General features: G+C 38.9%; 1 protein-coding gene across 5 annotated transcripts in view; it reads left to right on the forward strand.

Annotated features, from left to right (window-relative positions):
- Positions 1 to 15,035, forward strand: part of FGD4 (FYVE, RhoGEF and PH domain containing 4) — a 217,208-nt gene that overhangs the window by 191,068 nt on the left and 11,105 nt on the right. For all 5 annotated transcript variants that reach the window (XM_039247667.1, XM_039247669.1, XM_039247668.1 and 2 more), the window contains 4 exons: positions 6,846 to 7,018; positions 10,379 to 10,409; positions 10,629 to 10,721; positions 11,041 to 11,166. In XM_039247667.1, the coding sequence (XP_039103598.1) occupies positions 6,846 to 7,018; positions 10,379 to 10,409; positions 10,629 to 10,721; positions 11,041 to 11,166 (423 nt within the window). The remainder of the gene's footprint in view (positions 1 to 6,845; positions 7,019 to 10,378; positions 10,410 to 10,628; positions 10,722 to 11,040; positions 11,167 to 15,035) is intronic.

Raw genomic sequence — 15,035 nt, forward strand, 5'->3', positions numbered from 1 at the left:
ACTGTTAGGATTCTACATAAGGGAATGTCCTTTAGTAACTGAAACTTTTTCCTTCAAGAATACAAATCTTAAAGTATTTTGAAAATAATTTTTTTGTGTGTATTTACCACGTGTATCAATTACTTCAGTATCATACAACTGATGACAACTTGTCCATGATGATCTTAGCCATCAGTGATAGGGGCAGGACATATTTTCTCAAATTTTCCTTGTTTCAGATTCTCTCTTTCCTTTTGTTCTGAGAGGCTAATGGGTACCATTTTTCTGACAAGGGTTCTCTTCCTAATCCTCTCTGACCAGCTACTTTAATCGTTCCAGTTTGAGTAAGTGTATACTCAAGGTTGTGAAGCTTGTGCCTAAAATATCTGTGAAAAGTGCATGAGTTTGCCACATAGTTCCTTTTTCATAGTCCCTGTCCTTTCCTTTACTTCCTGGAAATGACATTTAGTCTGAGGCTTATCTCAAATGGAAAGAGCACTTCCTGGGCCATCCAGGCCATTATGTTTTTAGTCTCTGTTAATCCCGGTTCCTTTCAGTATCTAATGATGTGATCATAATCAGAATAATAGGTAACATGGAGTAACAATAAGCTAACACTGAGTAATAGCTCGTAAATGGTAACTATTGTTATGATTGTTATTATTGTCCAAGAAATGAACACACTGGTCATGAGGCTTGCCCAGTGACTGGCCCCTCATACCATCTCAGGACGCCACTCACATCTGACTTTCTGCTGTGAGGCAGCCCACTCACCAGCCATACTATGAGCTTATTTGGGGCTTACAAGGTTTTTTCTCCTCTGGTTACAGCCTCCTTGAAAAGGAAAACTTACAGGAACTAATTATCATGCATAGTAGTGTTCAGTATCTCTCATTTTTCAAAAAGAACACTTGGTCACCATATTACGTAGCAATTCTCCCAAGTTTGTATATAATTCTACCCTATGACCCAGCAATAGCACTGCTAGGAATTTACCCAAGGGATACAAGAGTGCTGATGCATAGGGGCACATGTACCCCAGTGTTCATAGCAGCACTTTCAACAATAGCCAGATCATGGAAAAAATCTAAGTGTCCATCAGCTGACAAATGGATCAAGAAGAGGTGGTTTCTCTATACAATGGAATACTACATGGCAATGAGAAAGAATGAAATCTGGCCATTTGTAACAATGTGGATGGAACTGGAGGGTATTATGCTAAGTGAAATAAGTCAGTCAGAGAAAGACAAATACCATATGTTTTCACTCATAGGTGGATCAGGAGAAACTTAATAGAAGACCATGGGGGAGGGGAAGAGGAAAAAAATAGTTACAAAGAGGGAGGGAGGCAAACCAAAAGAGATTCTTAAATACTGAGAACAAACTGAGGGTTGATGGAGTGGGTGGGAGAGAGGGGAAGGGGGTTGATGGGCATGGAGGAGAGCACTTGTTGGGATGAGCACTGGGGGTTACATGGAAACCAACTTGACAATAAACTATATTAAAAAATTTTTTAAATTGAAAACATGTCTACACAAAACTTGTATGTGAATGCTTACAGCAGAATTATTCATAATAGCCAAAATATTTGGACATAAGGATATAGGTGTATCTATGCAGTGGACTGTTATATGGCAGTAAAAGGGAATGGAACACTGATACATGGTACATGGATGAACTTCGAAAGCACTTTGACAAGTGAAAGAAGCCATTCAGAGAAGCCCATACTGTATGATTTCATTTATCTGCAATATCCAGAGTAGGCAATGCAGAGCAACAGGATGTAAGTAGAGGTTGCCTAGGGCTGGTAGGGAAGAGGAAATGGACAGAGTTTCCATTTGGAGTCATGAAATGTTCTGGGATTAGATAGTAGGGATGGTTGATGGGTTGCACAATTTACAGCTATACCCAAAATCATGAATTGTACATTATAAAAGGGTAATTTTTTTTAATATTTTTTTTAATGTTTTATTTATTTCTGAGAGAGAGAGAGACAGCATGTGCAGGGGAGGGGCAGAGAGAGAGGGAGATATAGAATCTGAAACAGGCTCCAGGCTCAGCTGGCTGTCAGGACAGAGCCCGATGCGGGGCTCAAATCCACAAACCGTGAGATCATGACCTGAGCCAAAGTCGGCCGCTTAACCGACTTAGCCACCCAGGAGCCCCTAAAAGGGTAAATTTTATGGTATATGAATTATCTCTCTAACTTCATCCGATTTATAGATATTATCCAAATTAACTACAAAAATCTTCATTGGAGATCAACAAAAATCCTCACCACTCATAGGTCATACAGAGAGCTAAAAATGTAAATCAGGGACTTGTGATGTCCTGTCAGGGTTCTGCAGTCTAATTATTTTGAAATGTATATTTTGCTGTTAAGGTATGGTGAGACCACTAGATCAGGAGACAATTGCCATGATAAAGAGCATTATATGCAGAGATTCCCCAGAGGAGAGGCATGCCATACCATGGGAGTTTACACAAGAAAGCACCAGGGTCCATAAGGAGGCTGGGGAAGCAAACAGAAAATATGAGCAAGAGCGTTTATTGGGGGGTTCAGTGAGAAGGAATGGGCAAGACAAAATAAATAGGCTTAGGATTTACTAGTTTAAATAGTCCCATCAGCTCTGGGGTGTATACTAGCTGTTGTCTGGTGCCTGACCCTGAGTAATTAGAGCAGGGATATACTGGCCCAGTGTGTAATAGCTCAAAAAAGGAGGCAGTTGGGGTATGGCCTCTGGATTGGTTGGTTTCCATATGAAAGGCATGGATGTAGGTCAGTCATTTACTACTTCTAGGAAGTGGGTAACCCTAAGCAGGACAAGTCCCTTCATTGTCACCAAAGCCCCACGATGTCAAAGCATCAAAAATACAGATTAGGGATGCCTGGATGGCTCAGGTCATGACAATCGAGTCCTGCATCAGGCTCTGCACTGACAGCACAGAGCCTGCTTGGGATTCTCTCCCTCCCTTTCTCTACCCTTACCCCGTTCATATGCACTTGCTGCCTCTCAAAATAAATAAACTTTTTTAAAAAAAATACAGATTAAAAAGACATGCTTAATATACTATTTGGGGCTAAATGCCTGAGAGTTAATGTCTTCCCTTTGCCTTTCCCATTCCTTTAGGAGCTTAGATAATTTTCCTTTCCCATCTTCTGCATGACTGTTTCAGTAGTTAAGCTTCTAGTTCTGTGTCTAACCAAGTGCCTCGGCTTCATCTTCACATTTGAGAATTATCCTGGAAATGGTTTCAGGTTGAATACTTTGGTGCAGAGCCAAATTAAGCAGCTATTCTGAGGACAGATGGCAAGGAGCCTTGGGGGACTACAGCCATAGTGACTTTGGAGAAAGGACCATCCTGTTCTACTTTTTGTAAGCTGTCAAACTTCTCTTGCTGTCGCCTCCCGGGAGAACAGAGTCCTAGAGCGGGAGTTACTAGAAAGCCGCATTTGTCTTGTGAAGGTGAAGACCACCTTAAGAGCATCTCTGTAGGTCTGTTCTCTTGATCCCTGCCCCCCTCCACCCCTGCACTGTACTTGTCACACACCTTCCTCTTGCCAGCACACTTCGCTTCGCGTGGAGTGTCTTCATGTTTAATACCTAGTAACCTCAGCAACCTTTTTTATTTTTGCCTCTAGAAAGAATATGAGGGCTAGTTTTCTGTATCCTGCTCTGGCGATATTACATTTCTCTAAAAAAACCGAATTGCATTTAGAAATCTGATTTCAGCATTCAGCTGACCTTCATGGGCTTGCACATTTTCTTGCCTCCACACCATGCTTGTTTGTATTACTGCAGGGTATTCTGTTGACTAAACTAAATAACCACACTTGATATCTGAACATTTAAAAAAAATCACCAGATTATCCTACAGAATGACCCGAGAGGTTTTTATTCTTGGCCCTTTGGAGTTCTAGCCTTTATTTGCTTATAGCTGGACAGATTTCTATTTTTTTTCTCCCTTGACTTATTTAAACTTTGAATACAGAGCAGGCACTGGAAATTTTCTCCAACAATATACTTTTACCTTTTAAAACAAACTGAAATGAAACTTCCACTCGTGAGATATGAAATTGAATAGTTTCGGTTAAATAAATATTTTCAGAAACTTGATATGAATAGTTGAGGACATTGGAGATCAAGAAGGGGGACTCACCCTGTGTTTTTAATAAAATTGAGACTGGCTTCTAGCTTAGCACTTCTGGAGTTCGCTCACCAGCCAGCGATTACATGTCTATAACAACCCTGAGCTGTGGCCATGGATAAGAAGGGATCTCCTGCACTGAAAGGGAAAGTCAATCTACTTGGTGCTGCACTTGCTATCACTTCCTCCTTCAGTACCTGTAGAAACCCAGAGGGAAGGTGATTGGGGCTTTTGCCACAGGAACAGGGATCACAGAAGAAACAGGAATAACTACCTAATTCTGTACATATGTGGCATCTACTACACTGTAAGCAATATTTTGTGTCCATCAAGAGCTCTTACTTTCAGCTGTAAGAAAGAAGAACAGGGCTATTTATTGACAAGCGTTATATTGTGACCTGAGTTCTGGAAGGGTAATAAAGCAGTTATTGATGGTTGAGAATTAAAGCCCCACTTAGGAAGAATAGGGGAAACGTAATCCTGCAAGCATAAACCAGCAAGAGAAACACATCATTTGTACAAGAGTCTGTCATCTTGTATGAGTGTAACTGCAAAAACAAAATGCCAGGAACTTCCACATCCATGGATGGTATTTCTGTAAAAGAACAAGACTTTGCTTAACTGTATAATGTGAACAGAGTACAGGTAACTCTGAAGTTTTATGCCATGACATTACGTTTGTCCCTCAGTTTACAGAAAATGAGGCTGTTGTTGCTGTCTTGAAAGTCGAGCCCTGCGCCTGTCGGTGGCTCTGCCACTCCTGCTGCGCTGTGCTCAGCCTGGAGCAAATGCCCTCCCTAGAAAGCCTCCATACAAGATAGAGAGAGATGTTAACACAGACAGCAGCAAGCTGCTGCCAGAACCAAGCTGGGATGATGATGAGAGCCTTTCAGAGTGTTTTCACATCCCTAAGTCCTGTGTACTGCAGTGAGGCTGGTGATTGCCATACTTAGAACACAGCAGACCATTAATGATAGGGCATAGGTCCTTAGGGTTCTCTTCTAGAAATCTAAATGTGAAATGTGGTGCTGAGATGTATCTGTTAAAAGTGTATTTATTTCTACATTATCAATTGTGGAAATGAAATTCACGACGAAATTTGTGACAGGAAGTTGCATAATAATGTACAAGGAACAACTGATGAGAAATCTGCTTTCAGAATGAGTACAATGGACAGTGTCACATAAACAGGTTGAGATGTTTTCAAAACCCATCAAGATTTCTTGTCTTGATGGCTTGGGTGGAGCCAAAATGGACCTGGCAGAACAGGACATTTTTCTTCATGTAATCGTCTCAACCTGTGACTTTGAGAGGTAATAATCTTGAGACATGAGAGGTTATGTAGTGCATAGACCCCAGTTGCTCTTGTCTTCAAAAACATGTATGTGACTCCAGAAACAGGGTAAGAGATGATAATAGGAAGGGGGAAGATAAGTATGGACTTCTTTAGGAATCTGCCTACAGATTAACCTAAGTATTTAGTCTTTCCTCTTTCTGCATGGTTTAATATATTCAAAAGTGAATTAAATGCCTCCCCAAACTTACTGCTTGGTCCTGAGTAGCAGGGGTTGTTCATCATTGACTAGAAATGAGGCATTATACATAATTTGATTCAGTTTTCAAAATAAAGTCCTTCATTTTATTTATTTTTTTAATGTTTATTTTTGAATTGGAGAAAGCATGAGTGGGGGAGGGGCAGAGAGAGAGAGAGAGAGACAGAGGATCTGAAGCCGGCTCACAGCTGACAAGCAGAGAGCCCGATGCAGGGCTTGAACTCACAAACCATAAGATCATGACCCGAGCCAAAGTCAGATGATTAACCGACTAAGCCACCCAGGTGCCCCAAAAGTCCTTGATTTTAAAAGCAGATCTGGTAAAGAAGATCTTTAAAAACCATTTGCTAAAATAGATGACCTTTCTATTTACACATGACAAATTCTTAAGATGTAGGACAATATAAAACAGTAAGTTAAATTTTTATGTAGGGCTTAGGGTGTTAACCCCACACATTCTCAAGTAATAATTTGGGGGGTTTTAACCTAATATTAATCACACTGGCAAAAATAATTGCTAAATGTTACTCTTTTCCTCTAATAACTATTGTAGACTTGCTTTGTAAGACACAACAATTGGAAATTTTGACGCCTAAGGGCTTCAACTTATGTGGTTGAGAACTTCAGTTCCTGGTATGTGGAAAGTTGTTAATAAACTGTTGCTGAATTTAATTGAACTGATTTTCTCAATAGTACAGAATGATGATTGGCTTACTTAAATATCAGTAAAACATGAAGGGCACTCGGTGGCTCGGTCGGTTAAGCATCCGACTATAGATTTTGGCTCATATCATGATCTCATAATTCGTGAGACCAAACCTCATGTCAGTCTCTGCTCTGACAGCATAGAGCCTGCTGAGGATTCTCTCTCCCTCTTTCTCCGCCCCTTCCTCCCCTCAAAATAAATAAAAACATTAAACATAAATAAATTAATTAATTAAATGTTATGAACCAATAAAGAGAAATACATTATAAATTTTAAAATAAGGTAATTTTGATATAAGCATAAAATCTCAATATAATATTTCAATAATTTTGCTCACATAGAAAGTATGATATTCTCTGGAAATCCCTTGGAATTGTTGTCTAGGGCTACTTTTAATATTAGTCACTTTCCTCTTCTTTGTTTTCCTATTTGTTGATGTGCGTTCTGTCTTCTTGTAGTTCAACAACATGCTGCTGTACTGTGTCCCAAGATTCAGCTTGGTGGGCTCTAAATTCACAGTTCGAACCAGGGTTGGCATCGATGGAATGAAAATTGTAGAGACCCACAATGAAGAATATCCACACACTTTCCAGGTATCTGGGAAAGAGAGAACGCTGGAGCTACAAGCCAGGTGAGAACGTCGTTCCTGCCACACAGCTTTCCACAGGCATTGGAAGGAGTCGTAGGACAGAATAATTCTGAGGGTCTTTCCTGAGTGAATGCTGTAGACCTCTGAGAATCTGGTTCGATGTAAGAGAAGAAATAGAAGCTCTTAAAAGGCAAGAATCATGTCTTCCTTTTTGATTCCTCTGTAGTGCCTAGGATAGCTGTTTTCAGACGGTAAGCATTCAGGTTACATTGCCTCTTCAGATTTACAAGGTGCTCAGAGAATAAAGTTGTTGCGTTCAGGCCAGGGTTTTGAGACTTGTAGGAAAATGTTCTCCCGTAACTCTTCCTCCCTCCACCCTTGTTGTTGGTGCACAGTGTTTATTGATGCTTAATATTCCATGCTAAATGTTGAAGCGTCAACTGTCAGTCCTTCAGTGTCTCTGTATTTGTGGGGCTTGCTGGCACTTTGATGGAGAGACTGTTCAGAAGAGGCAGGGTAGGAAAGGTAATGATTCTCCTGCCACAGTTGGAGGATATGTGAAGGGGCCATTTGGGGCTTTTAGTGGCCTCTAGAAACCAGGACTTCTGAAAGGGATGGTTCTTCTTGCATGCTTCATTTAGTTGGAAAAAAGGGCTGGAGTTTGTAGCATCCATCTGCCTAACCTAACCATGTCTAGAGAGGAAAAAACATGAGAACCACTGCAGTGGGTCCTAACTACCTCAAGTGTGAACATCTAGAAAACGGCGTGCTGTCAGATTTTGAAATATCTGCCTTAGAAGACTGTCATCCATTTATCCTACAAAGGCCTATCCTGATGAAAATTGGGAACATTCAGAAGGTCATAGATCAAAGGGTTAAGTGCCAATCCTGGCTCTGATGGTTCTGATACCCTAGAATTTACAGGCTCCTTTAACACTTCTGTTTCTTTTTGCTCTGTTGCCCCTATTGTGTGGCTCTGGATGCTCAGATGGATTCATCCTGGATACCTGTGTTTAGTAGCTGCATAAAAGCTTGAAGTTCAGACTTCCAAAAGAGAATAATTTATTTTAGCAGGAATCTGGCCAGGGAATCAGAGAATTTGGCGATATTACAGTTATGGGAGATATAGCAGGCTGGGAAAGTTTGGAGAACTAGCCAGCCACTTCTTTGATTTCCCACAGCAAATCTCTACTCAACCTGGCATTACTTAGGGAGCTGCTAGGGGACTGCTCTGAGGATTAGAAGGTGGCATTTCAAGCATTAATTAAAAGTATAAAGGACTTGGCTTTGAATGCCATCGTTTTCCTGCCTTATGGTGGGATTTGGGCCCCAGCTATCAAACCCAAAGGAAGAATGTATTATGCAGGTGTTTGGAGTTTCCTGACCTAAATCCTCCCTCAGAGCCTGACTCACTGAGTAATTGGTTCTGGCAACAGGAAGGACTTATCAATAGTTCTGACCATCAGAGAAGTCTTCACTGCGCAAGAATGAGGCGCTGCTGCTCTGAAATGCCAGCACACTTCCAAATCTGCAAACCTGAGACGTGTCGAAACAGCAGAAGAGAGATTATGAAAGTTTCAGGGATTGTCTAATGGGAACTCTTGCCTTCCATTAGCAGGTTGGCTGTTTTCTCTTCAGGATGGCACTGATTCATGAGGAATTTTGTTAAGTACAGGCAGTAATCACTTTGTAGAGTTCCAATATGCAGTATTGGATACATTTCAACTGGTAATGAAAACACGGTCATGTTTCCTTAAATTTCCTATTCCCCTAAGCTCACTGCTGCACTTATATTTATGATTATATGGTGAATTGAAGATCTGAATTAAGTGATTACTTTTCAGTCTATGATTCTTTCAATAGAAACAAACATTGAAAATCTCAGAACATCAGAGTGTTAGCAGGGATTATATTATTTGGGTATATATTTGAAGATATTTACAGATAATTCGCGTCTGAAACCAACTAGGGGAAAAAAGAGTTCTGCTTTTCTTGCAGAATAAGTCAGCCTTAAGACTGGCCTCTTACATTCTACTCTCTCTTCCATATTTAAAAGAATATAAAGTATTTGGCCTTAAATAGTTTTTATTTCATGATTTTATATTACTAAATGAATGTAAAAACATACTAATAAGTAAATTAGAGGAATAAAAAAATCTGCCATGACTGAGATAGTAATACAAAGAGCATTAAAGACTTGTCAGGTTTGTTTGCACTTAAAAGGCTGAGAACAGCTAGGAAATAACTATGATTACAGTACAATAGAACTGATTTTATCCACGCAGGCCACTGCAGTAGGGAGAAATCTTTTTTGAGGGGCAAGATTGAAGCCTTCCCCAGTCAGATTCTTGGTCCAAGGATCCCCAGGTGAAAAATAAGCAGAATCTTCCATTTGAGAGGCCCAGATTCCAACTACATTCTTGGCATATTATGATGCTCAGTAATAAATTTGCTGGAAAGATAAATGATGTCATAAGAGCCAAGCTCCTGCCAAACTCATTTATATGTGACACCTTTGGGAGCGAGGCATGTGACGTTCAGGCTGGAACACAAACTCAGACCTAGCCTACCAAGCATATGCAAACAAATGGAACCCCACTCTTTTGACATTCTTCAGAATCCTCCAAATTGAAGATGTAGCTCAGTCCAGAGTCTACTAATGGGGATTTTTCTAATATATTCTGTGACAGCAGCCAGCTGTATAAGCTCTCTGCAGGGAAGATGAACTAAACAGAATTTGCCTCAATAGGAAAATAGGAAGATTTGACTATAGTCAAGGAAATTTTTTCCCAAGAGAAAATTATTAAATGCTGGAGTTTATTAATCTGTGAAACTTCCTTCCTACAAGCATCTAAAAATTTTGTTTTGCTTTATCTGTAATAGGTTAAATACAGCATTGCCTAAAATTTTCTAGCAAAATTGTTTTTCAGAGGAAATATTAAATAGCTTCCTAAGGTCTTACAAAGATATTTTAGATTCCAGAGAATATATTTTAGATTCTAGAGAATAATTGTAATGTTTTATAAGATGGACCATGACGAGTAGCCTTTGAAAATCTCATATGTCTTCTTAAAGGTAAATTGGAAGACTAGTTGTATATCTGGTATAACTACATCTACAGTTACCTAATATGTTCAGCTAGATGATGGTTGTCAAACATATCAGGGCAGTATATTGATGGAAGCTAAACTTAACTCTCCCGCTCAAAACTTATGCATACCATAATTTTTTTTAAGAATTTATTTGTTCAGTTGCCAAAGATTCTGTTTAATTTTTGTTGAAACTTTTTCCCAGGCATCCCTGAATTTTCCAGGAGTTGAAACAGCATTAAAGCATAGTTTTATTCACGAGTTATAACTCATTAATGTTCTCTGCATTCACTTGTATTCTGTTTTGTTTTAGTTCTGAGCAAGACAAAGAAGAATGGATCAAGGTAAACCGGATTTCTATTTTCATTTTTTGATTTTTTGGTAACCTTTGTATGTACAGACACCTGCACATATTGTAGTGTACACATACAGCAGTGTCATCAGAACAAGGTCATTTAATTTTTAAGGGCATTCCCACATCATAGCTATTTGTTTGATAAGGCATTTTCATTAATTTCCAAGTGATATTTTAATGTGTGCTTTGAATCTCATTTATATTTTAGGCTCTTCAGGAGACCATTGATGCTTTCCATCAGAGGAATGAAACCTTCAGAAATGCAATCGCAAAGGATAATGACATGCAGTCAGAGGTTTCTGTAAGTTGAATTAAATTCTTTAAATTCTTTTCTTTTTGCAGTTGCAGATTTGTCTAGTCATTTTCTTATCCTGCCTTTTCTCTTTGCAATGCCAGAACTGGCTAGACAGAATCTCATTTTTTTCTTACATAAATACAATAGCAAGTGCCTTTTTTGTGCTGCTAAAACTTCTTTGTACCTTTTCCTTCTTTTCCTGGATCTTGAGCTTCAGAGCATGATATAAGCAATGTTGTTGAAGTGCTTTTTAATAAATAAGTAATTAACAAATAGATGGAAATGACAGTTTTTTCTGGTAAAATTGAATCTCTTTCCTTTTTAGACTGCTGAGCTAGGGAAAAGAGCTCCAAGATGGATCCGAGATAATGAAGTCACGATGTGTATGAAATGCAAGGAGTCTTTCAATGCACTGACAAGGAGAAGACATCATTGTCGAGCATGTGGACACGTAAGTGAGATTTCTTAATGGTCATGAAGGCTGCTAGTATTGTAAAATCATCCAGTTTGAAAAGTCAAAAAAAATTATTCAATTAAATAAATCACTTAATTGATAAACCTATTTTGATGACAGCTATGTACAAAACACTGTGCTGTTTCCTGGAGAAAAAAAGTAAGCAAAATGATACCCAATTTCACATAGCTTACATTTTAATGGAGAAAATAACCAAAGCCAAGTAAATAGACAAATAAGCATTTTAAATTACTACAAAGACACTAAGAAGGCAATTAAGAAGTTAGAATAGAGAATGATGTTAATGGAGGAAGACTTGGGACCAATTTTACTTAGAAAAATGAAGACCTGTCTGAGGCATTGATACTTAAGCTGATTAATGCCTAAAAGGTAAGAAAGAGCTAACCAATGCAAGGGAGGTGGGAAAGGTGGTCAGTGGCTCTGTAGGTCAGAAGGCCTGAGGTAGGAGAAAGTTGGGTCCTCCATTGGATGCCAGAGGTCATGGGACTGGAGCCTAATGAGTAAGAGGAACTGGGGCATAAGAAATAGGTAGAGGCGGGGTCTCCTGGGTGGCTCAGTTGGTTAAGCGTCTGACTTCGGCTCAGGTCATGATCTCGCAGTTCATGGGTTTGAGCCCCACATCGGGCTCTGTGCTGACAGCCAGCTCAGAGCCTGGAGCCTGTTTTGGATTCTGTGTCTCTCTCTCCCCCACTCATGTTCTGTTTCTCTCTGTCTCAGTAATAAATAAAAACATTAAAATAAATTTTTTAATAAAAAAAAGAAATAGTTAGAGGTAAATAATTACCAAAGGAGTTGATGCCTCTGAGAAAACAAGAGTTGGAACATATAGCATAAATGGAAGTTCAGGCTTTTGATGGGAGAGGGAAATTTCCTCCATTATAACAGAAAGAGAAAACGAAATGATGGGTGCAAATGTGGCTGTGTTTTTGATTTTGTGATAGGAAATGTTAGGTCTGATGATAACTATGTTGTCATTGAAGTATGAGGAAGAGTCATCAGCTGAAAAGTAGGGGGAAGAGGGATGAAGGAGATTCAAGAAAGAGGGTTCAGTATGAAATGGTTGTCTTTGGGCAGGGAAGTGAGCCTCCCAGAGGAATAGGTGTGGACTTCTCTGTGCCCATTAGAGGTTTATGGTTATATATGTAAAAGACATACAGTCTCACAAAATTCAACAACTCAGGCCAGAGGAGGCAGGTGACAGGTTTTCAGCAATTTGAGTTGTTTATATGGAAAGAGTGAGGAGGTACAAGACATGAAATGAGGAAGGGGATAACAGCAGACTTTGCATGGCCCTGTATACCAAGTTTAAGATTATATACTTTCTTCTAAAAAGCAACAAGTAAACAGAAGGGCAGGCATTGCAGGGATTTAATTTATTATTAGTATGCTGAAGTGCAACAATTTTTATTGATCGTTCATCTAGATTAGTCTCTTACTGCAGATTTATTTTTCTGCTTTTCTTGTAAGTTTTCTCAGTGAAACAGTTCTGTGATCAAAGTTCAATTTGATAGCAAACTTTCCCCTCAGGGTAAGACTTTTTAATCTGCCATTGAGTTTGCTTGAAATGACTTCCGGTATTGACTAACATACTTGCCTTCAGCAGACAAACAAATGTGTTTGAATGTGGATTACCAAAATACTATGATATGAGTTGAAAATAAATAAAAGAGTAGCTGATATGAATATGCAACTGCAGGCATGTTAAATCTAAATTCTAGAGTGATTTCATTTCAATTATAGGAAAACAATGAATTGAGTTTTTTAAAAAGTTTTTTTAAATTTTCATTTTAGAGAGAACATGAGCGAGGGAGAGGGGCAGAGAGAAAGAAAGAATCCCAGGCAGGCTCCACACTCAGTGTAGAGCCCAGCAGGGGGCTCAATCCCATGACCCTGGAAATATGACCTCAACTGAAATCAAGAGTGGGTCACTCAACCTACTGAACCACCCAGGCACCCCAACAATAAATAGTGGGTTTTTTTTTTTATCATGAATTGTATATGCTCTGAACCTAAACTAAAAGTTTTACTAAAATTTATATATTTTTAAATAGTTTATCCACAACAAATTGGGGGAAAATATGCTTTTTGAAGTAAGAAGATACTTTTTTTTAAAGTTGTGTGTGTATGTGTTTTAAGTTTTTATTTAAATTCCAGTTTAATGTACAGTGTAATACTAGTTTCAGGTGTACAAAATCATGATTCAGCACTTCCATACAGCAAGTGTAGTCCTTAATCCCCATCATCTATTTAACCCATTCCCTCACCCACCTGTCCTCTAGTAACCATCAGTTTGTTCTCTTTAGTTAAGAGTCTGAACCTTGGTGTGCCTCTCCCTCTCTCTTTATTTCCCTCCATGCTTGTTTTGTTTCTTAAATTCCACATATGAGTGAAATCATATGGTATTTGTCTTTCTCTGATATACTTTGCTTAGCATAAGATTCTGTAGCTCCATCTGCATTGTTGCAAATGGCAAGATTTCATTCTTTTTATGGATGAGGAATATTCCATTATGTGTTTGTATGTATGTAATATATATCAGCTCTTCTTTATCCATCCATCAGTCAGTGGGATCTTGGGCTGTTTCCATAGTTTGACTGTTGTAAATAATGCTGCAATAAAAATTGGGGTGCGTGTATCCCTTTGAATTAGTATTTTTTGAGTAAATGGCTAGTAGTACAATTTCTGGATTGTAGGATAGTTCTATTTTTAACTTTTTGGGGACCCTCCATACTGTTTTCTAGAGTGGCTGCACCAGTTTGCATTCCTAACAGTGTGAGGGGGTTCCCCTTTCTCCACATCCTCACAAACACCTGTTGTTTCTTGTGTTGTTGATTTTAGCCATTCTGACAGATGTGATGTGATATCCCATGGTAGTTTTTATTTGCATTTCCCTAATGGTGACTGATGTTGAGCATCTTGTCATGTGTCTGTTGTTCATCTATATGTCTTCTTTGGAAAAATGTCTATTCGCGTCTTCTGCCCATCTTTTAACTGATTATTCATTTTTTTGATGTTGAGCTTTATAAGTTCTTTATGTATTTTGGATACTAACTGTCAGATATATGTCATTTGTAAATATCTTCTCCCATTCAGTAGGTTACCTTTTAGTTTCGTTGATTGTTTTCTTCACTGTGCAAGAGGTTTTTATTTTGATGAAATCTCAATAGTTTATTTTTGCATTTGTTTCCCTTGCCTCAGGAGACATTCTAGTAAAATGTTGCTATGGCCAAGAAAATATTTTTTTAATGTTTATTTACTTTTGAGAGAGAGGGAGACAGAGCACTATTGGGGGAGGATCAGAGAGAGAGGGAGACACAGAATCCAAGGCAGGCTCCAGGCTCTGAGCGTCAGCACAGAGCCCAACACGGGGCTTGAACCCACAAACCATGAGATCGTGACTTGAACTGACATCAGACAGTAAACAACTGAGCCACCCAGGTGCTCCTCAAAAATAATTTTTTAAACTGGAAAGTGTTAACAATTGTCATATAATAATTAGAAAAAATGCTATTCACTAAGAAATAGAATACATTTGCATTGTACTCATTCATTCATTGGCATTCTAACTTTCTTGTGTGCCTTGTGAGCAAAATCTACAAGGATGATCTCTCATAGAGCTTACAGCCTAGTGAGCATTACAGACATAAATCAATTAATCATACAAGTATATGATTAAAAACTAATAAGTGCATCAAGAAAAGTAGTTTCAATAGCACAGTGGCAAGAGACAGTTCTCTATTCTGAAATTTGGAGGAGTCTTCCTTGAAGAAGTGAAATCTGAGTCAACATTTAAATGATGAACAAGAGATAACTCACTGAAGCCTAGATGAGAGAGGACGGGAGTA

The sequence above is a fragment of the Hyaena hyaena genome, unplaced genomic scaffold (genome assembly GCF_003009895.1).
Source record: "Hyaena hyaena isolate Hyena2069 unplaced genomic scaffold, ASM300989v1 scaffold_303, whole genome shotgun sequence".
NCBI classification, from domain to species: domain Eukaryota; kingdom Metazoa; phylum Chordata; class Mammalia; order Carnivora; family Hyaenidae; genus Hyaena; species Hyaena hyaena.